This window comes from Mauremys mutica, chromosome 19 (genome assembly GCF_020497125.1).
Source record: "Mauremys mutica isolate MM-2020 ecotype Southern chromosome 19, ASM2049712v1, whole genome shotgun sequence".
Lineage (NCBI taxonomy): Eukaryota > Metazoa > Chordata > Testudines > Geoemydidae > Mauremys > Mauremys mutica.
The window spans coordinates 1,171,116-1,192,272 of NC_059090.1; the positions used below are offsets into that span (position 1 = coordinate 1,171,116).

General features: G+C 53.2%; 2 protein-coding genes across 2 annotated transcripts in view; one reads left to right on the forward strand and one right to left on the reverse strand.

Moving 5' to 3' along the window:
* Positions 1-4,434: 4,434 nt before the first annotated feature.
* Positions 4,435-10,620, reverse strand: NSUN5 (NOP2/Sun RNA methyltransferase 5). Its single transcript, XM_044993655.1, has 10 exons — positions 10,415-10,620; positions 9,696-9,818; positions 9,435-9,606; positions 8,890-8,998; positions 8,297-8,435; positions 7,427-7,542; positions 6,300-6,478; positions 5,863-6,067; positions 5,344-5,502; positions 4,435-4,757 (listed from the first exon to the last, which is right to left on the reverse strand). Exons 1-10 carry the CDS (start codon positions 10,505-10,507, stop codon positions 4,640-4,642), a joined length of 1,413 nt encoding a protein of 470 aa, XP_044849590.1. The 5' UTR covers positions 10,508-10,620; the 3' UTR covers positions 4,435-4,639.
* Positions 10,621-16,006: 5,386 nt separating this feature from the next.
* Positions 16,007-21,157, forward strand: part of LOC123353237 (maestro heat-like repeat-containing protein family member 2A) — a 35,949-nt gene continuing 30,798 nt past the window's right edge. The window contains exons 1-3 of the mRNA XM_044994208.1: positions 16,007-18,686; positions 19,375-19,517; positions 20,264-20,392. Of these exons, the coding sequence (XP_044850143.1) occupies positions 18,656-18,686; positions 19,375-19,517; positions 20,264-20,392 (303 nt within the window). The 5' untranslated portion in view covers positions 16,007-18,655. The remainder of the gene's footprint in view (positions 18,687-19,374; positions 19,518-20,263; positions 20,393-21,157) is intronic.

A 21,157-nucleotide genomic window follows, 5' to 3' on the forward strand; every position in this document is an offset into this window, starting at 1 on the left:
GGACCAAGGCACTATTGAGTCTGCAAAAGCCTACGTACATCAGTGACAATGATGTGGACATGTGCGTATTTATTGGTTTTTCCTAAGTTAAATATTTTAGGAAAATGTCAGAGCAGCCACCAGCAAGAGTTGGTGGCCACACTCTGAGGAGCCCCTGTGGCTGCCTTGTGCTCCTCAGACTGGCCGTCCCCTTGGTGTCAGTGCACCTCGCTCCCAGCGGGGGGGGGGAGGTGATCCTGTCAGCTGCTGGGTTGCTCTCCTGCTGCTGCTGTTCACAAATCAATCCTTGGGTGTGGTTAATACAGCAAAATTGGCAGAACTTCCCTGCACTGGCTCCATCCTGCCCTCACTAGAATATGCAGCTAAGCTCCGGAGCTGTGGCTAGTAGGATGCTGTTTACCCTTTGTCTGCAAATAGTACAGAAGAGGGGCCCTTGCCTGGCCCAGTGGGATGCATCACACATCAGCTGTGGGAAGAGGGGCTCTGTGCCCCTTAGCCAGGGGATAAGTGTCTGTAGGTGTTGTGGGGCTGTGCCAAAGCCGAAGGTCCCCTGGTTCCAGCTAGAACTGATCCATGCTGCCTGGAGGAGGCAGTGAAAGCAACTCGCTGATGGCAAGATCTATAAATACACAAGTACTGTGAGCGTCCAAGGTTCTGGAGCAAAACCTTAGCCAGGAGCATGATACCCATAACATGCTCCTAGTGCCATGCGCATAATACTGGCTCTGACCTTTGCTCCACCTGGCAGAATGAGCCTATAGCACCAGGAATTCAAAATGTTTGTAGGACAGCGTACGAGCACAGCCACGACCCCAGAACTCCTTTGCAGAACAGTGGAAGGACTTTGAGCCAGCTGAGTCCTAGACTGGGGAAGAGCTTGAGAACATAGGAATGGAGACCTGAGGCTCAGCAAAGCCAGTGTCCTGTCTGCCAGCAGCCAGTACAGTACCAGACACTTCACAGGAAAGGGCAAGGAGCTGCCCCTTAAGTACAAGTAGGATAATCCGCCCTCCACATGAGGTTCCTGCCTAATCCATCAGGCAGGTCTCTCTGTTAATGCATTAACTAGAATAAGAACGGCCACACGGGTCAGACCAACGGTCCATCTAGCCCAGTATCCTGTCTTCTGACAGCAGCCAGTGCCATGTGCCCCAGAGGGAATGAACAGAACAGGGAATCACCAATCATCCCTGTCGCCCATTCCCAGCTTCTGGCAAACAGAGGCTAGGGACACCATCGATGGACATATCCTCCAGGAACTTATCTAATTCTTTTTAAAATCCTGTTAATAGTTTTTGCCAGAGGATGTTGTGAAGGCCAAGAGTTCCACAGGTTAACTGTGCGTTGTATGGAGAAAGGCTTCCTTTTGTTTGTTTTAAACCTGCTGCCTATTCATTTCATTTGGTGACCCCTAATTCTTGTGTTATGAAAAGGGGTAAATAACACTTCCTTATTCACTTTCTTCAAACCAGTCATGATTTTATAGACCTCTGTCATAACCCCCCTTAGTCATCTCTTTTCCAAGCTGAAAAGTCCCAGTCTTATTTCTCTCTCCTCAGAAAGCCGCCATCCCATAATCCTAATAATTTTTGTTGCCCTTTTCCAATTCCAGTATATCTTTTTTGAGATGAGGCAACCACATCCACACACAGTATTCAAGATGTGGGTGTATCATGGATTTATATAGAGGAAATAAAATATTGTCTGTCTTATCTATCCCTTGCTAATGATTTTCTACACTGTTTGCTTTTTTGACTGCTGCTGCACCTTGAGCAGATGTTTTCAGAGAACTATCCACAATGACACCAAGATTCTTTCTCAAAGGTTAAGATAATTTAGACCCTGTCATTTTATACATATAGTCAGGATTGTGTATTCATTTGCATCTGCCATTTTGTTGCCCAGTCACCCAGTTTTGTGAGATCCTTTCATAGGTCTTTGCAGTCTACCTGGGACTTACTATCTTGAATAGTTTTGTATCATCTGCAAATTTGGCCACCTCACTGTTCCTTTTTCCAGATCATTTATGAATATGTTGAACAGGACTGGGCCCAGTACAGACCCCTGGGAGACACCACTATTTACCTCTCTCCGTTCTGAAAACTGGCCATTTATTCCTACTCTTTGTTTCCTGTCTTTTAACCAGTTACTGATCCATGAGAGACCTTCCCTCTCACCCCAACAGCTCTCTGAAAATCTCAGTGCACTTTATCCACTAGATCCCCCTTGTCCACATGCTTGTTGACCATCTGAAAGAATTCTAGTAGATTGCTGAAGCATAGTTTACTAAAATCATGTTCCCTTCCCCCACACATTACATTCATCTCGATGGCAGACACTTCTGTTCTTTACTATAGTTTCAACCAGTTTGCCTGGTACTGAAGTCAGGCTCACCAGAAGCCCTTACTCTGGGCCCTTGGTAAAAATTGGCAGCACATTAGCTACCCTCCAGTCCTTGGGTACAGAAGCTGATGTAAAGGACAGGTTACAAACCACTTAGTAGGTCTGCAATTTCACATGTGAGTTCCTTCAGAACTCTTGGGTGAATCCCCTGTGGTCCTGGTGACTTATGATAAATTAAATAGTAAATTTGTTCCAAAACCTCTTCTAATGACACCTCAATCTGGGCCAATTCCTCAGATTTGTCACCTAAAAAGAACAGCTCAGGTGTGGGAATTTCCCTCAGCCATGAAGACTGATGCTAAAAACTCATGTAGCTTCTCTGCTGTGGCCTTACCAACCTTGAGTGCTCCTTTAGCAGCTCAATTGTCGAGTGGCCGCAGTGGTTGGTTAGCAGGCTTCCTGCTTCTGATGTACTTAAACATGGTTTGCTATTACTTTTGAGTCATTTGGCTGGCTGTTCTTCAAATTCTTTTTTGGCCTTCCTCTTTATAACTGTGGAAAGTCTTGTTAACTGTCCACTGCCTTTTAGCTTTACTAAATTTGTGGCCTTACTTCATCCCTTGGGACAAATTGTGAGGAATTTTTTTTTTTTTTATCAGAGAGTTGAACTGGTCATTTTTAATATAATTAATAGAAGGGGCCCTGCTCCTGGGAGACGGGAAGAAAAAGGAAGCCAGAAGCCAAGGCTGGTGTTTTGAGCTAGGTCCTACCCTTAGATACCTGCTGAAAAAAATCAAGAGCACTTGTGTGAAGTGCTGAACTCTCAGCTACCAAGGGGAGTTCCCTACCTCCACTTCAGTGACTGCAGCCTGGAGTTATTACGGGAGGCGGCACTGCAAGTATAACTTGAGACATGCTGAAAATCAGGCTCCTCCAAGGCATCAAATGAAAAACCAGGGCTTGAAGTGCCTTGGTTTGCAGAGTTCTGCACGGACCTTTAACTCGGCTGGGCAGACGGCTACAGGCAAATTCCTCCCTGAGCTCATTTTAGCCAGGGGAGCAAGCTCCCGTCCCATGGAATAAGCACACAAATAATAGCTGGCTGTGCGCCTGAGAGGTGGAGAGCTAGAATCCTCTGCACTGGAACCGCAGCAGCGCCTGTGAGGGAGCAGATGGTGTGTTTAGCTTGAACAGTAACCACATCCACACCCCAGCAGAGTTTCTCTCCCTGGGTTCCGGTGGGCCAGGGCTTAGGCAGTAGCCTTCTCCGTTTCCATCAATGTAACCTGCGTCTCTCTCTGGGCACGGCCCTGCTGGAGCGAGGGAGGGCTGCGTTGTGCTCACAGGTAGCCAAGCTGGCGGTGGCTGCAGGAGGTAGCCCAGTGCACAGCACTGCCAGAACTCGACCCAGGCATGGGGCAGGGAAGCATTGAGGGTGGTCAGCTGGCAGCTGAAACTGCTCCTCCCAAGGCTGTCCTGGGGCTGGCTGCTCAGGGCTTGCAGAGAAAGGGGTGGTGCTTTCAGAAGTCTCTCACAGCAGCCACAGAGCTGCCCCCTTTGAGTTCAGCTTCTCTAGACACAGCTGTAATTCCTCACCCCAACCCACTACCGTGCTGCTTCCCAGGTACTGGCAGTCTCTCTCTTCTCCCCCTCCAATGCTGCCAAGCTCTCACCTACAGGCTTTGCTGGCCTCCAGCCACAGAAAAGACCAGTAAGTCAGGCAAAGCTGACAACCCCTCACAGGAACAGAAGTCAGGGTGGCCAGAAAGCAGTTCCTGACTGAGAGACAGGAAGGCCCAAACGACGAGGCCTGGCCCAGGCCTGTCTACTGGCCCAGACACCTGCTTGCCCAGGGGAGCGGAAGGATCGCTCTGAGAGTCCCCGGTTTGTACGCTACGCCCATGAAGAAGCCAATCGGAGAGAGCAGGTAGGAGTCTGAGCCCATGCTCAGGTGGTGTCCCCAGGGCCCGCACTGCAGCACAGGCTGGGGCTCAGAGAAACTCACTCAAGACAAAACCTGAAACAGGTTGGAAAGCTTTACTTCCACCCTGACCCAGGCTGGGTGCACTGCTGGGCCAGAGCCCCCCAGCAGCTGGGCCAGAGCCCCCCAGCAGCTGGGCTGGCAGCGGGTTAGAGTCTCCCTTCGACAGCACCATGTGCTGCTCTGACCGGCCACGGGACGGGAAAGCTTGCCAGCAGCATAGGCCCAATGAGCCAAGGGCCTCCAGCCTCAGGGCAATGGGATAGGCAGAGCTGGCAGAAGCCTGGCTGCCACCACAGCTCCCGTCAAGAGTCCTTATTTCACACACCGGCTCTTCTTCCGCCTCTTCTTGCAAGCAGCACGAGGGCCCCTTCCCTCTCCATCCTGGGATCTCTCTGCTCCACTGTCCACCTCAGCCTCGGCAGGAAGGGAGCTGGAAGCAACAGCCGGAGGAAAGCCCAAAGCAGCATGAGTTACTGGCAGGACAAAGTCACCTTCCCAACCCAGCAGTGCCCCAGCTGCTCCGCCAGCAGACTGGCCATCCCGCCACTAGACTTCACTCCCCAGCCTCGCTTCTGTCGACACCGACAACTCCACTCGTCTGGCACCCGACTCCTCCTGCCCAGCTCCGCCCTCGGAGTCAGCCCAAGCTGAGCCAGGCCTTGCTGCTGTTCCCATCTCCCCCCAACCCCACCCCAAGCTACTGTCTCTCCATCACCTCCAATCTATGTCCTTCCCTAAGGCCCTACAGCTCATGCCTCCTGCTGCCCCTGCCCACAGCTAGATAGTAACCTCACCTCAGGGTCAACGAGCGCCTTCTTCTTCCGGAATCCTGCCCCTGCCATTCCCCCCAGCCCAGGCGCTGCAGGACAGGGGCCTTGTCTGACAGCCTGCACACCGGAAATGACTCAGCGAGATGCAGCATGCCCAGGGCATGGTGCTGCCAGCCCCCCCACACCACATCCAACGGAGGATTTCTAACCAGGGCAAGCCCCAGCCCCTTGCTGCAGAGCTCTCACCTGGAGGAGTCCTGGCTGTTGCATTCCTGCTGTCTCTCCAGCATGGCAACAAAGAAGCCGTTTGTCAGCGTCGCTGCGGGGCAGGCTCGGAGGCAGCACTCCGCACCTGGGAAGGTGGCGAGGCCTCGCTGGGGCCAGGCAGGCAGTACGTTGACCAACCTGCCAACAGAGACAAGATCACAACAAAGCTCAGTGCCCCAGCCAGCCATGGCCCGCTCCGCTGCAGGGCCCCGGCCCAGAGGCCTAAGCACCCGGCTGGCCAGCTGCCTGTGACAGCGAGGGGGGAACCTGCCTCTTCTCACTGTGCTCTGCCACAGGAACCACTGGCCAGAGTCCCTGGGCCTCGGAGCTGCCCCAAACGATGCCTTCAACCCCCCCCCCCCCTCCCAAACAGGAAACGCACTGAGCAGATACTAACAGTGCTGCCTGGCTCATCCCACACCCAGTGGACAGTTCCACTTCCATCTCGCCACGGGCCCCCACGCACACTGACTGGTTACTGAGCCCAAGTGTCTGTACCTGAATGCTGTGCCGTGCTCCTGGAGCACATCCCACACCACGTCCTCGTTCTCCTCCTGCTGCACCGAGCACGTGGAGTAAGCCAGGCGCTGGAGGGCAGGGAAGCGCAGAGCATGGCTCAGGGCCTTGCGCTGGAACCTAGCCAGCGCCTGCAGCCGCTCCGAGCTGGGGGCACTCTCCTCAGCTGGCAGCCGGTTCACCATTCCTGCGGGGAAGAGACTATCAGAGAAGCATGGACAAGCTGGGCTCCAATTCAGGCACCCGTATCACCCAGCTGCTGGGCTCCCCCCGCTCCAGGCTCTGCAGCCGAAGGTCTATTCCCCACCAACCCCCCTGGCTTCAGTGTATCCTTTGGAGAGACTCACAGACCGGTAGCCCAGGTGTGTATAACCATCCCCGTTTGTACTGCACAGGCCTGGCCTGCCCCCACCCCTCACCTGAGCCGCTGCATGAGGGGTCCAGGAGGATGTAGGTCACATGGCTGTACTTTGGGTCACTGGGGTCAACTGTCAGGAAGTCCTGACTGGCCAGGTCACAGCAGCTAGCCCCAGCCCGCACCAGCATGGTGCTCATGGTGGCCAAGCGGTTGGGGTCCAAGTCAAAGGCGAAGATCTGCCTGAAGGTAATGCCCCGAAGAGGAATACAGGAATCGTTACTCAGCAGACCGGGCCCTGCCAGGCCCACCACCCCGACACGCAGAAAACCTCTGACAACCAAAAGCAGTTTGGGCCGAGTGCATCCCTAAGTCGGTTAACCCACTTCCCCCCCGGAGTACAGCACGTCCTTCCCACGCTGCCGGAGGAGCCGGAGCACAGCCGGCAGCATGCTGGGGAGGAGGGGGTTCACCTCTCTCTGCAGTGGGTGGGTACAGGTCACTTGCCAGGAACACCTGGGTATATCTTAACAGTTTCCCTGCCATTGCAGGGGCCTCGGGCACTGCTGCGCCTCGGTCCCTCCTATCCTCTCCCCGTGACAAAACACTCGAGTCTCATTCTGGCTGTTGTGTTGGTGTGCAGGTGCTGGTGGCCTGTGACATACAGGAAGCCAGAGTAGAAGATCTGATGGTCCCTCTGGCCTATGACTCTATATTAATGGCTGCCAATCTGAATCTTTGGTTGCCCAAGCCTCACTCGCCAGCTGGTGCTCTGCCACCAGTCCCCGCAGATGCTGCCCAGTCCCGGACAGATTTCAGACAAGGCCAGAGCTAACAAGACATGCTGGCATCAACTTCCAGTTCCCACATGCAAGAGGCAAAATGCCCACTCCCCAGGCTTTCCTGTGTGTAGTCCTGCTTTTAACCCCATGGTGGATGCAGTTCCTACTCGTGTTCCCTGCCAGAGAAATCAGGCTGAGCTGCCGAATCAACACCTAGGTTGTCGCAGGACCCAGAGGCCTCTGAGCAGAACTGAGGCCACAGACAGCATGTGTCCCTCCCTCCCAAGGCTCCTTTCCTCATCAGAACAGCTGCTAGGCCAGAGCTTCAGTGCCCTGCACTGGGAAAACTGCTTATCACACCAGCAGGCAGCCCTCACCCACCCAGCTCCGTCCTGCAGCTCATACTCACCCCTTGTTCTTCAGGATGGCGGCCATGTGGCTGGTCTTGTTCCCAGGGGCAGCGCAGGCATCGATTACATGGGACCCTGAGGGGGGACTCAGAAGGAAGGCAGGAAGGCAGCTGGCCTGGAAGACACACCACCGGTCACAGCGCTGCTCCTGCAGTACCTACCTCCCCAACAGACACTTACCCTCATTTCTTCTGACCACTCCCCTAAGTCACTGCACAGCCACAGAATCCACCCCTGACTGGGCAATCAAAACTTCCATAAAAATACCACTTTGTCACCCTCGTGGTTATGGAGATAGTCTTCCACCCCAGAGTAACCAATGCAGTGCCAGCTGCCTCAGACTAGCACAAATTGCTCTCATGTGTCTTGACGGGATGTTGACATTTATCTAGCATCATTAGGTTTCAGAGTTGATAAGCTTAACTATTTCATTGCTCTTTAGCAGAAACTCCCAGCTGGAGTCCTTATCCCACAACCCCGAACTGCCTCCTGTATCTCCCAGTTTGCCCCAGGCAATTTCTACAGTGCAGTTAGGAGCTGTCAGTACAAAAATCTGCAACATGTTGAGAACTATGGGAACTGCCTGATCTTTCAGGGTTGTATCTACGCCATTCTGCCCCATTAAAGATCACCACTTCTTAGATCTACCTTAAGTTGTTGCACCAGAAAGCCACAGAATTTAGCTCTAGTTTGCTACAAAGTATGTGGGGGTTGTGGCCTAAAACCAACATTCATCTTTCCTGTATAGCCTCCTGACACCCATCCCCACGCCCCACTCCATTCCACAGCAGAACCACCCCCTGGCACTTCTCTCTTAGCCTGAGTCTTCCATCCCCAGCAGTGTCTCCTCTCGCCCCAGCGCCCCACACCTTGTCCTGCAGTATGATGTGCCCTGCGACGTACAGCCGGTTCTCGTGGAAGTCTGTCTGCGGCGGGAAGACAAGCAGCTCTGGCAGGTGGGGATCCAGGAGGAATTGCTTCCCCGAGAGGGAGCCCAGCTCCTCCATTCTACCCAGAGACAGCAAGGGGTGGGGAGGGAGAAGACGGGGTTAGTGGAACACACATCCTGGTTCCCCCAAGCTCAAAAGTCCTTCAGAGCCCAGCTGCAGTTTCCCCCCTTTCTCATGAGCCAACTAAAGCCCATCCCCCAACCCATCTCAAGGCCAGTGAGTAGCTGAGCAGACTCCAGGGCAGACAGCATCACTCTAGAAGCTCCAAACCATCCACCGCCAATATTGAAGATAGTGTCCCTACCCCTCTCATTCTCTTCCGCACACAAGGCTCTGCTGCTCCCCTTCACAAAGAGGCCGGCTTATGGCTTCCTGCGGTGCCAACCCCTGATTGTCTGGAAGGTCACTACAGCAGGTGCAAGACCTCCCCCATCTCCCATCTGGGCTATCAGCTTGGCAGGTCAGTGAAGACCAGAGCGCAGGGTCCAGGGACAGGCCAGGAATGGCTTTACCTGGCTGCCCTGCCCAGGTAGGAGTAGCCCTGGCGTTTGAAGTAGTCGACCACATCATCCTTGCAAGTTTTCAGGGTGTTCACTCGAACGTAGCGTGGCACTTGAGGGGCTGGGGAAGCAAAAACAAACAGGTTAGACACACACAATCCCTTTTCCCAAATCACCTGAGATACAAGAATACTCCAGCTGGTTCCAAGCATCCGATAGAGATGGAAGAGACAGATCAGGTCAGACCTAGCCCAGTCTGCAGGTCCATTTACTAAGTCACAGGTTAACCAGAAGCCCGGCGCAAATGGACCCAATGCCCCAAAGAATGAACCTGGAAATCACTGCCCCATACATGACCTTTATCCCTAGTGAAATGATGGCACAAGTACAGAGAATAGCCTTGAAGAAGCCAAGAACTACAGCACACCCGACCACTGCAGAAGCCGTCACAACCCACCATCCAGGCAGAGGTGAGCATAGGAATCCTGCAGGGTCTCACCCCACAATGGGATTCCCAATCTAGAGTCCCACCTGCTGGAGAGAGCCCCCACACTCACCTTGGATGACCCCCTCTGTGGCTGCCAGCAGATCCTCGTTGCAGCTCACCTTCCTGCGCACCTTGAGACGGGCAAGCTCCGCCTGCAGCCGGGCCCGGTGCTTCAGCACCAGCACCTTCCAGCGGCCTCCGCACTTCAGACCCTTGCCAAAGAGCAGGTCGTACACCAGCACCTGCAGCAAGACAGAGTGGGTCAGGCCAGCCCAGTGCCACCAGCCCAGAGCATCTCCCTTGAGACAGCCTGGGCAGGGGCAGGCCTTACCTTGGCCAGGTGTGGGGGCAGCTTCTTCTCAGCCTTCAGCAGGGCAGCCCCGTCCATGATGGAGTCCAGCACAGGTGAGTAGCGCAGGGTCTCTGACACAAGGGCATAGAGCTGCTTCATGTTCTGTGGGGGACAGGCCCGGTGAGTGTCCCTGGCTGTGCCCCCCAATATCCCCAACTCCCGCCTGGCTCTGCCCCCCAGCCCTGTGAGCCAGGGGGCCTGGCCCCCCAACCTGGCTGTGCCCCCCAATATCCCCAACACCCGCCTGGCTCTGCCCCCCAGCCCTGTGAGCCAGGGGGCCTGGCCCCCCTGCCCGGCTCTGCCCCCAATACCTGCCCCCAGCCCTGTGAGCCAGGGGGCCTGGCCCCCCAACCTGGCTGTGCCCCCCAATATCCCCAACGCCTGCCTGGCTCTGCCCCCCAGCCCTGTGAGCCAGGGGGCCTGGCCCCCCTGCCCGGCTCTGCCCCCAATACCTGCCCCCAGCCCTGTGAGCCAGGGGGCCTGGCCCCCCAACCTGGCTGTGCCCCCCAATATCCCCAACTCCCGCCTGGCTCTGCCCCCCAGCCCTGTGAGCCAGGGGGCCTGGCCCCCCTGCCCGGCTCTGCCCCCAATATCCCCAACACCTGCCCCCAGCCCTGTCAGCCGGGCCCGGCCCCCCAGTCACCCCACGCCCCAGGCCGGAGCGGGGCGGCGCAGGGGGCTGGGCCCAGCCCCGCTACCTGGAAGCGGCTCTTGTACACCAGGGTCTTGAGGGCGCCGTCCCGGCGCTGCAGCCCGGCCAGGACAGAGGCGGCCGCGCTGTAGAGCGCCATGGCCCGGCCCGGCCCCCGTACCCGGCAGCGCGACCCACGCGCCACAGCCAGCGGGCCCGACTTCCGGCACGGCCGCTCCGCGAAGCCCCGCCCCTCTCCTGTTGCTCCGCCCCCGCGAACCGTGCGACAGGGGCGTGATCGGCGAGGACATGCGCGCGAGCCCCGTGGATTGTGGGTAACCGCGCGCTGGGGCCTGGTCTGGTGCATTGTGGGTAACCGCGCGCTGGGGCCTGGTCTGGTGCATTGTGGGTAAACCGCGGGCACCGCGCGCTGGGGCCTGGTCTGGTGCATTGTGGGTAACAACGGGCACCGCGCGCTGGGGCCTGGTCTGGTGCATTGTGGGTAAACCGCGGGCACCGCGCGCTGGGGCCTGGTGTGGTGCATTGTGGGTAACAACGGGCACCTGGTCCGTCAAAGGCTCCATCTTGCCTTGTCTGTGTCACTGTCAGTGAGCGGGGGAAACACCGGTGAGTTAAGTCATTTCCCCGCAGGGCTCACCTGCCAGTCTAGGGTTCTGATCCCAGGACAGGCCAGACCTAGCATCACTCTTGCTTTGCGTTTCAGGCAGCGAGGCGGGAACTTCTCTCTGTTTCCTCTGACTCTGTGGAAGGCTTTTGAATACTGGTCAGTGTGGTCACAAGTTGCTGTCAGTGGCCGTGGTCGGAGAGTGGCAGATTTGTCATTCAATATCCAGGGTACAATCTTAATATCCGTTAAGTCCTGCTTTCCAAGCTACTGGGTTTCCTGCCCCTGCATTGAGGTGGGTGTCTCCACTCAGGTCTGAAGTTTCTCGGGTTGGCAGCCTGAGTCCATATTGCTGGGACTCTTGATTAGGGGCATAAAGGTGAGATCTAAAAGATCTTATTGAAAAGTTGGAGTCTTTGATCTGTCCAGTTTACTTTATGAATTGAATGAGATTCCCCATCTGAGCAGCTCTGAGGTGGGTGGACCTAACAAGGTCTTACCTGAGGTTAATTTGGAGCAGTATTTCTCAATGGGTGGGTCCAGTCCCCAGGAAGAGTCACAAAAGGCAATCAGGAGGGTCATGAGGAGGCCATTGAAAACTGTGTTACAACCTAAAGCAAAGAAAATTTCCCTCTCCCTGCACATACTCACCCTTCAAGATCAAGTATTCCTGGTCCACCACTCCAGGCGCACAAAAATCAATTCTATTGCCTTATAACTGCTATCACAGATATCATTTTACAGTAAATGTTGCCAGGGGAGAGAGAGTTGTAAAACACTTTGTAGAAGGGGTCGGCCACCTGAAGAGGGTGAGAAACACTGAGTTGGGTTGGACTTTCCTGCTTTTCCTCTGTAAAATGAAGCCTTCAGCCTCTTTACTGAGGTTTGGTCTACATTCAAAACTTGAACCAGCATAGCAATGTCAGTCGGGATGTGGGAAAACCCACACACCGGGACATAGCCCTGCCGACAAAACCCCCAGTGAGATGCAGCTATACCAAGAGAAGAGTGCTTTGGTTGACGTAGCTAATGTCCTTTGGGAAGGGGGTGTTCCTGCACCAGCTCCTGAGCTCCTGTCAGTTTATGCCACATCTAGGCTAGAGGGCTATGCCGACATAACTGTGATGGCACAGGCACGGTAGCTGGTGGTAAGAAACCCCCAGGGGAGGGGAGGGCCCTTCATCCCTCTGCTCTTATCAAGACTGCACTGGGGTGGGGCCAGGCTGGGCAGCAGCATCCCTCCAGGTGTTGTGGTGACCCCACCAGCTGTTGCCATGGGGACCGCATCACAAAGCGTCTCTGGGTGAAATCACACTGGGGGCAGGTTGGGTGGTGTGGCCGTGGGCGGAGGCCCAGTATAAATAAGGGGCGTGTCCCCAGCTCTGTGCCTGTTGGCTCGGTGGTGTGGAGGGAGCAGCAGGATCTTGGGTTTCTTGAGACCCAAGGGCTACAGAGAGAGCAGGGTTTGTGAGTACAGCTCAGAGAGACCTTCTGTGGGTAAGAGCCTGAGCCAGGGGATTCTGGAAGGGGCTATGTGACTTAGTGGCAGTTTGCTGACAAAGGCAGGGGTTTAGGACTGGGGGGTGCAGGTTTGGGAGACATTCCATGACAGAGCACACAGGCAGGCCGGTAGGATGGACAATGGCCCATTGGGTTTGAGCCGTGTCTGTAGATCAGAAAAAGATCTGACCCAAATCCAGAACCAACTCCTCAAATCTTTGGGTGTTTGAAATCTGAACCAGGATCCAGATTTAACAATTACCCTTCTTTTTATAATGGACTGAACTTGATCCTCAGATCCAAACAGCCCCTGAACTTGGGCGGTGGGTATGGAAATCTGGATCCAGATTTGAATTCTGTGGCTGGAGTCCATCTCTATTAGACAAGGGGCTTGGGTCCGGGAGAGGAGGTGGGGGCTGCTGTATCCTTTTTTCCTTATATTTTTCTCCATCAGGATATCTTCTGAACAAAACACTCTTGCCAATTGAGCCTATGGATTTTCTCTTTTTTAAATGTTTTGACCCATAATTAATAAGTATAATTATTAAATGATTTAAAAAAACCAGAACAATATGTAAATAAGCCCCAGGACAGACCCCTAGATACAAACTCACTTGGGATGGCAGGAGAATGATTCACTAAGGGCCCAACTGTGAAAACTTTACTCACCTTGGGGTGCACTCCCACAGCTGGGTAGTCCTGCTGAAGTCGCTGGGCTTACTCAAGTGAGTAAATGGTCATCATTAGTGGATGGGTGCATTGCATGTTTGAATCTAAGAATCATAGAATCTCAGGGTTGGAAGGGACCTCAGGAGGTCATCTAGTCCAACCCCCTGCTCAAAGCAGGACCAAACCCAACTAAATCATCCCAGCCAGGGCTTTGTCAAGCCTGACCTTAAAAACCTCTAAGGAAGGAGATTCCACTACCTCCCTAGGTAACCCATTCCAGTTCTTCACCACCCTACTAGTGAACAAGTTTTTCCTAATATCCAACCTAAACCTCCCCCTCTGCAACTTGAGACCATTACTCCTTGTTCTGTCATCTTCTACCACTGAGAACAGTCTAGATCCATCCTCTTTGGAACCCCCTTTCAGGTAGTTGAAAGCAGCTATCAAATCCCCCCTCATTCTTCTCTTCTGCAGGCTAAACAATCCCAGTTCCCTCAGCCTCTCCTCATAAGTCATGTGCTCCAGCCCCCTAATAATTTTTGTTGCCCTCCGCTGGACTCCCTCCAATTTATCCACATCCTTCTTGTAGTGTGGGGCCCAAAACTGGACACAGTACTCCAAATGAGGCCTCACCAGTGCTGAGTAGAGGGGGATGATCACATCCCTTGATCTGCTGGAAATGCCCCTACTTATACAACCCAAAATGCCATTAGCCTTCTTGGCAACAAGGGCACACTGTTGACTCATATTCAGCTTTTCGTCCACCGTAACCCCTAGGTCCTTTTCTGCAGAACTGCTACCCAGCCATTCGGTCCCTAGTCTGTAGCAGTGCATGGGATTCTTCCGTCCTAAGTGCAGGACTCTGCACTTGTCCTTGTTGAACCTCATTATATTTCTTTTGGCCCAATCCTCTAATTTGTCTAGGTCCCTCTGTATCCTATCCCTACCCTCCAGCGTATCAACCACTCCTCCCAGTTTAGTGTCATCTGCAAACTTGCTAAGGGTGCAGTCCACACCATCCTCCAGATCGTTAATGAAGATATTGAACAAAACCGGCCCCAGCACCGACCCTTGGGGCACTCCACTTGATACCGGCTGCCATCTAGACATGGAACCATTGATCACTACCCGTTGAGCCCGACCATCTAGCCAGTTTTCTATCCACCTTACCGTCCATTCATCCAGCCCAGACTTCTTTAACTTGCTGGCAAGAATACTGTGGGAGACTGTATCAAAAGCTTTGCTAAAATCCAGAAATAGTACATCCACTGCTTTCCCCTCATCCACAGAGCCGGTTATCTCGTCATAGAAGGCAATTAGGTTAGTCAGGCATGACTTGCCCTTGGTGAATCCATGCTGACTGTTCCTGATCACTTTCCCCTCCTTTAAGTGGTTCAGGATTGATTCCTTGAGGACCTGTTCCATGATTTTTCCAGGGACTGAGGTGAGACTGACTGGCCTGTAGTTCCCTGGATCTTCCTTCTTCCCTTTTTTAAAGATGGGCAGTACATTAGCTTTTTTCCAGTCATCCGGGACCTCCCCCGATCGCCATGATTTTTCAAAGATAATGGCCAATGGCTCTGCAATCTCATCGGCCAACTCCTTTAGCACCCTCGGATGCAGCGCATCCGGCCCCATGGACTTGTGCTCGTCCAGCTTTCCTAAATAGCCCCGAACTACTTCTTTCTCCACAGAGAGCTGGTCACCTCCTCCCCATACCGTGCTGCAGAGTGCAGCTGTCTGGGAGCTGACCTTGTCTGTGAAGACAGAGGCAAAAAAAGCATTGAGTACACTAGCTTTCTCCACATCCTCTGCCACTAGGTTCCCTCCCTCATTCAGCAAGGGGCCCACACTTTCCTTGACTTTCTGTTGCTAACATACCTAAAGAAACCCTTCTTGTTACTCCTAACATCTCCGGCTAGCTGCAACTCCAAGTGTGATTTGGCCTTCCTGATTTCACACCTGCATGCCTGAACAATACTTTTATACTCCTCCCTGGTTATTTGTCCAATCTTCCACTTCTTGTAAGCTGTTCTTTTGTGTTTAAGACGAGCAAGGATTTCACTGTTAAGCCAAGCTGGTCGCCTGCCATATTTACTTCTCTTCCTACACATCGGGATGGTTTGTTCCTGCAACCTCAATAAGGTTTCTTTGAAATACAGCCAGCTTTCCTCGACTCCTTTCCCCGTCATGTTATTCTCCCAGGGGACCTTGCCCATCAGTTCCCTGAGGGAGTCAAAGTCTGCTTTTCTGAAGTCCAGGGTCTCTGTTCTACTGCTTTCCCTTTTTCCTTGTGTCAGGATCCTGAACTCGACCATCTCATGGTCACTGCCCCCCAGGTTCCCATCCACTATTGCTTCCTCTACTATTTCTTCCCTGTTTGTGAGCAGCAGATCAAGAAGAGCTTTTCCCCTAGTTGGTTCCTCCAGCACTTGCACCAGGAAATTGTCCCCTACACTTTCCAGAAACTTCCTAGATTGTCTGTGCACCGCTGTATTGCTCTCCCAGCAGATATCGGGGTGATTAAAGTCACCCATGAGAACCAGGGCCTGTGATCTAGCAACTTCTGTTAGTTGCTGGAAGAAAGCCTCGTCCACCTCATCCCCCTGGTCCGGTGGTCTGTAGCAGACTCCCACCACGACATTACCCTTGTTGTTCATACTTCTAAATTTAATCCAGAGACACTCAGGTTTTTCTGTAGTTTCATACTGGAGCTCTGAGCAGTCATACTGCTCTCTTACGTACAACGCAACTCCCCCACCTTTTCTGCCCTGCCTGTCCTTCCTGAACAGTTTATATCCATCCATGACAGTGCTCCAGTCATGTGAGTTATCCCACCAAGTCTCTGTTATTCCAGAATGATTTGCGATTGTCAAATAACAGGCAAATTGAATGACTTAATGAAAGATTAGTGCAGCACTATACAGACTGCAGAAAGAAGATATACTCTGCCACCCCGGGTAGGTGGCAAAGAGAAGGTAGTTTGGGCCTTCCCTCTGTACCTAGTGGAATACTGACAGTGTTCATTCACAAATTAGCTATCCAACCTACTTTCCTTTTCTAGAGTGTGAGATAAAAATACTTCTTGCTGGAGGGAAAAGTACCTCCCTGTGATTAATTTTATCATGTGTTCTGTTTTTCTGATTACTCATGGAATTTCTTTTATGTTCCTCAGTTTACCTGATTGATGAGCAAAAAGGAATCTCTAACCAAGTCACTAATAACAGCTGTGACAACCGAGAGTTCTTAATGAGTTAAAAACATCTTTCAGTGGGTCATTAGCTCATCCATTACAGAATCCACCTGCAATAAGAATGACCTCTTCTCAATCACAGAACATAACTGGATCATAAGCACCTTTTATCAGCTTCCCACTCTTGTTTATTATAACATCCTTCTGTAGACACCTTTCATTCGTTTTGAGGGGTACCTTCCCTGGGTGTCCGGGCTATATTAGTAAGGTCAGGGTAAAAGATTGCACACATTCCATCTGTGACCAGGGGTCCAGTGGGGGCCAGCTGAGGTTACCCAGTTAGGGTGAACTGCAAAGAATGGGGCAGATAATTTCCAAAGCTAGTGGATATTTTCAATACTTGGATTTACCAAGACAGCATAAACCAGCTTCTTTATTACCTCACTGGTTGTCCAGAAACCAGCAACACAGTCCCCTTAAAGTAACCCAGCCTCAGGCCTCCATCCAGGTACCCAAGTCAAATATGATGAAGATGTCTAAAAATCTTATTTCATCATATAAACAGAAAAGGTTCTACCAATCCCAAAGAATCAGACACATCACCTCCCAGGTTAATGAATATTTATGATCTTACCCATACACGCTACAACCAGTTCTTGTTAACGAAACTAAAATTTATTAAAAAGAAAAGAGAGTGTGGTTAAAAGATCAATACATACAGACATGAGTTCAGTTCTTGAGGTTCAGATACATAGCCGAGATGGTGAGTTTTGTAGTTTCAAAGAGTTCTTTTAGAAATAGTTCATAGGTTATAGTCCAATGTCCAATATCACTGCAGGGCGTTCCAGCTTAGGACTGGGATCTCAGTCCTCATGGCTTAAGTTTCCCCTGTATGAAGCCTCAAGCAGATCTGAGATAAACAGGATCAGTATTCAAGGATCTTTTATACAGTTTCAGGTCGTCTTTGACAAGTTGGAGTCCCTCGGGGAATAACAGGCCCTCATTTCCTGGGCATCGCTGTTAATTATTCACACAGATTAACACAAGGCCATTTATCCATCAGGCAGTCATATGTAAATGCACAAAAACACAAACGTTCTCTCCCCACGTCTTTAAAGCTTGGCTTTGGGGTAGTTAGCCTGCAAGTTGTTTAAACCTTTCTGGCCATAAGTTATATTTTGTATAAGATTTGTTGCAATCATATAACAGTGGTAGCAATAATGTTTTGCATGATTATATTTTAATTAGACAAGGTCACACCATCATTTTTCCTTCACCCATTAGATTCAATTGAAGGACAAAGAAGATTTTAGTTTCAGTGCGTATAGGGCAATAAATATAGAGGTGCACAAAAAAAGGCTTTTGATTAGTATATAAAAGAATTATGAGAGTTTAACATACAAAACTCACACAAATTACCTAAATAAATATATATATTAACATACATAAATGATGATATTTGCTAAGGTATGGATGGAAGGGTGAATTGGATGGGTTGATTGGATGGATGGGGTGATTGGATAGGTTAAATCAGAGAGATGGCTGGGTAGGAATGGAAGTGATTCCTAGGCTTGGTGTACAGCCAGTATCCCCTCCCATGTTCACAGCAGGGTCAGGGCAGGTCTCCAAGGAGAGACAGGAGCTGTTGCTTGCCTGTTTCGTCTCAGTGCTGAGAAGAACAAGGAGTAACGGTCTCAAGTTGCAGAGGGGGAGGTTTAGGTTGGACATTAGGAAAAACTTTTTCACTAGGAGGGTGGTGAAGCACTGGAATGGGTTCCCTAGGGAGGTAGTGGAATCTCCATCCTTAGAGGTTTTTAAGGTCAGGCTGTTTCGTCTCAGTGCTGAGGATCCATGTGGGTGACTCAGTGGGAAGCAGCAGGGGAAGTCTAGTCTTGCCCTGATGCCCTGTCAGTGTGCCTCAGCCCCACCCTGGATGGACCCTCTAGGGGCAAGAGGGGTGTTCTGCCTCTGTGCTGACTTGAGGGGAGTCAATCTGTGTCCGTTGTGATCATGGTTCTTGTGTGATGAGTTCTTGCCCACTCCAGACTGGACTGAGCCCATAATGCATTTGGGGGTGTCTGGATTTGGGGTTTTGGTTTGATCCGTTACAGAGAAAAGGGAGAACCATGAAACTTGGAGCCAGATCCCAGTTTGGATCCCAAACGTCTCCAGCATTCAGGTGCTCGGGTCAGGGGCACTGGCTCAAGCCCATCTGTAATTATTCCCCCTTGTGATACGCAGAGAAACTCTCTGAACTCACCACTTGCCAGTGCTACTGACCAAGTATCTATTTGTACCGAGTGTGGAGTGGAGGAGGAGGAATGGCTGATGCAGTGGGACGGCCCCGTGGAGGTAAGAGGAACCACTCCAAGAAGTGACATCAGGAGGGATTGGGGCAGGAGGCAGGGTCTCTCCTGCTTTGCTCCCCAGCTGGTTTAGGGATACCCTCTGGATCCCATCTCAGAGGCAGGGCCCTGCGTGTGCCAGGAATTGGGGCCCCTACTTTGCAATCGTTGCCCCGAGTCTTGACTTTTGCTTGGCTAGAAACTTGGTTTCTAGCACTTATGGGTGCAAAGGAATCTTGGAACCATCTGTCCTCTCTTGCCCTTGCCGAGGGCATCGTGTGCACTGCAGGCCCTGGTCCCCAACCCCACGGAGTGGCCTCTGCCCAGCCCAGGGACACCCAGCGACCAGGGCAGGAGAATTTCCCACTGCCCAAAGCAGTGGGATCTGGCCCTGGGTGTCCGGTTGGGATGAGGAGTGAGGGAGGAATCGGGTCAGACTCACCCCTGGGCTTTAGCTGTTTGGGGGGAACCGAGCCCATTCCGAGTGCAGGGTCAGTTGGATTGAGGTTCCATTTCACCCAGAGCTGGGGGTGTCTGTGGGCAGGTCACTGTCCAGGCCTATCTCTAGCTGAGAGCCTGAGTGATGCTGAGCTGAGATCTCGCTCAGGTCCTGCCCGTTAGTTACCAGGGGAATGCTGGCCCCTTCCCAGCCCCAGGCAGCTCCGGGGGGTAATAACCAGCTGCTTGCTCTGCAGGTGTGCCCCATCAGATCTCCAACCTCCTGCGGCTGGCAGATGTGGGAGGCCACAAGGACATCGTGGCAGGCATCATGCAGGCAGCCAGGGTCCAGCCAGCTGCTGTGGCCTCCCGCCTAGTCCAGATCCTCCAGCAGGATGAGGTAAGGCAGCTCCTTTAGTCACACACCGGCCTGTCTGTCTCCAGGTGGCCGGCCAGCTGACCTACAGCAAAGGATAATGCCCCCAAGCACTGTGTGTCTCGCCAGGACACTTCCTGTTCTGCCTTGTGTTGTTGTGAGCAGTTAAACAGTGCTTGTCCTCCCCAGAGGTGGCCGCACTTCAGTGGCGGGTGAAGTGACCCCTACAGAGGAGGACCAAACGCTGCTCCCTGCCCTGCTGCCAGCCGTGCAGTTGGAGCCAGTGGGCTGCTGGTGTCAGAAGAGTCAGGATTGTCCCTGTGTTTGTAAATCACTTCGAGTCTCCCCCATGGAAGGAGCTTTAGAAACAAAAGGCCACATCCTGCTCCGGGTTCCAGCCGCTCAATCTGGAGTGACTCCATGCACTCCAGTGGGGCTACTCCGGATTCACACCAGCAGCACAGGCAGCAGGCAGTGGCCAAAGGGGTTGATTTGAATGTGGGTGCATTATCCCCCGAGCTCCTCATGGCCCAGAGCCAGGTGTTGGGCAGTCAGGGCCCGACCCTGATCCCTGTAATTCAGGGGGAGTCCGCAGGGAGTCCCCAGAGGTCCCTGGTGTAAGTGGGAGCTGAATCCAGCCCAGCTTCACACATGCCACCATTTCCTGGCCTGACTGGAGCCCTGCGGGCGTCCCTGGGAGCTGGCTCCATGTCCCAAGCCACAGGCCACTTTCCACTGAGCTCCCCCCGCCCCTCGGCTCTCCGCCCCAGGTGTCTGTCAGGCAGAAGGTGGCGGCATACGAGGGCCTCAGGACCGTGCCGCTGGAGCAGGGGATGGAGGCAGGACTTATCGGCAGCCTCATTGCTGTGGCTTCCCAGCAGATGAGGGCGGCTCCAGAGGTGAGTGACTCTCCCAGGGCAGCTACAGGGGACGCCCGCGGTGAAACCTTCCCTCCGTGGGTCTGGGGGAGCTGAGCCCCAGGCCCCGCGTGGGATACAGGCCTCTGCAGAGGGCTCCCAGCTCCCTCAGTGAGAGACGCCCCCGGGCCTGTATGGATCCTACCAGGAGATGCACCATCCTAGGCACAGAAGCCAGAAGAGGGGGCGGCCCACAGCTCCCCCGAGAACCTCCCCCGAGCCAGAGGCTCCTTCAGGAGACAGAGTGAGCGGGTGCAGCACCAGTGGGGTCGTGCCAGGCTCCCATCTGGGGTGAGCGGGTGCAGTGCCAGTGGGGTCAGTGGGGTTATGCCAGGTTCCCATCTGGGGTGAGCAGGTGCAGTGCCAGTGGGGTCGTGCCAGGTTCCCATCTGGGTGCGTAGGTGCAGTGCCAGTGGGGTCAGTGGGGTCATGTCCCGTTACACCAGCTCTGCTCACCCACAGGATCAGGATCAGGGTAAAGTGCCTCTGCCCAGAGGAAAAGCCCAGGAGTTTGCTTAGAAGAGCCACATCCCCTGCTCCAAAGAGACGTCTGACCAGGACCTCCTGTCTGGGGTGGGGCCTCTCCAGGGCACTCTCTGGAGTGGAGCTGAGATTTTCAAAGCCCCCTAGGGGTTTTAGACACAGAAGTCCCACTGGGTTCAGAGGAGCTGTATGTAAATCCCCTTGGTGGCTCTGAGAGTCTTGGCCTGAGACGGTGCGCAGATCCCAAGGGTGGCTTCAGTCAGG

Bases quoted from the DNA above. Each gene is read 5' to 3' on its own strand.
- NSUN5 (XM_044993655.1), bottom strand. From the start codon at position 10,507: ATGGCGCTCTACAGCGCGGCCGCCTCTGTCCTGGCCGGGCTGCAGCGC. The intron at 9,819-10,414 runs GTAGCGGGGCTG...TGTCCCCCACAG, and splicing joins TGTACAAGAGCCGCTTCCAG to AACATGAAGCAGCTCTATGC. The intron at 6,479-7,426 runs GTGAGTATGAGC...CATTACCTTCAG, and splicing joins GCCATCCTGAAGAACAAGGG to GCAGATCTTCGCCTTTGACT.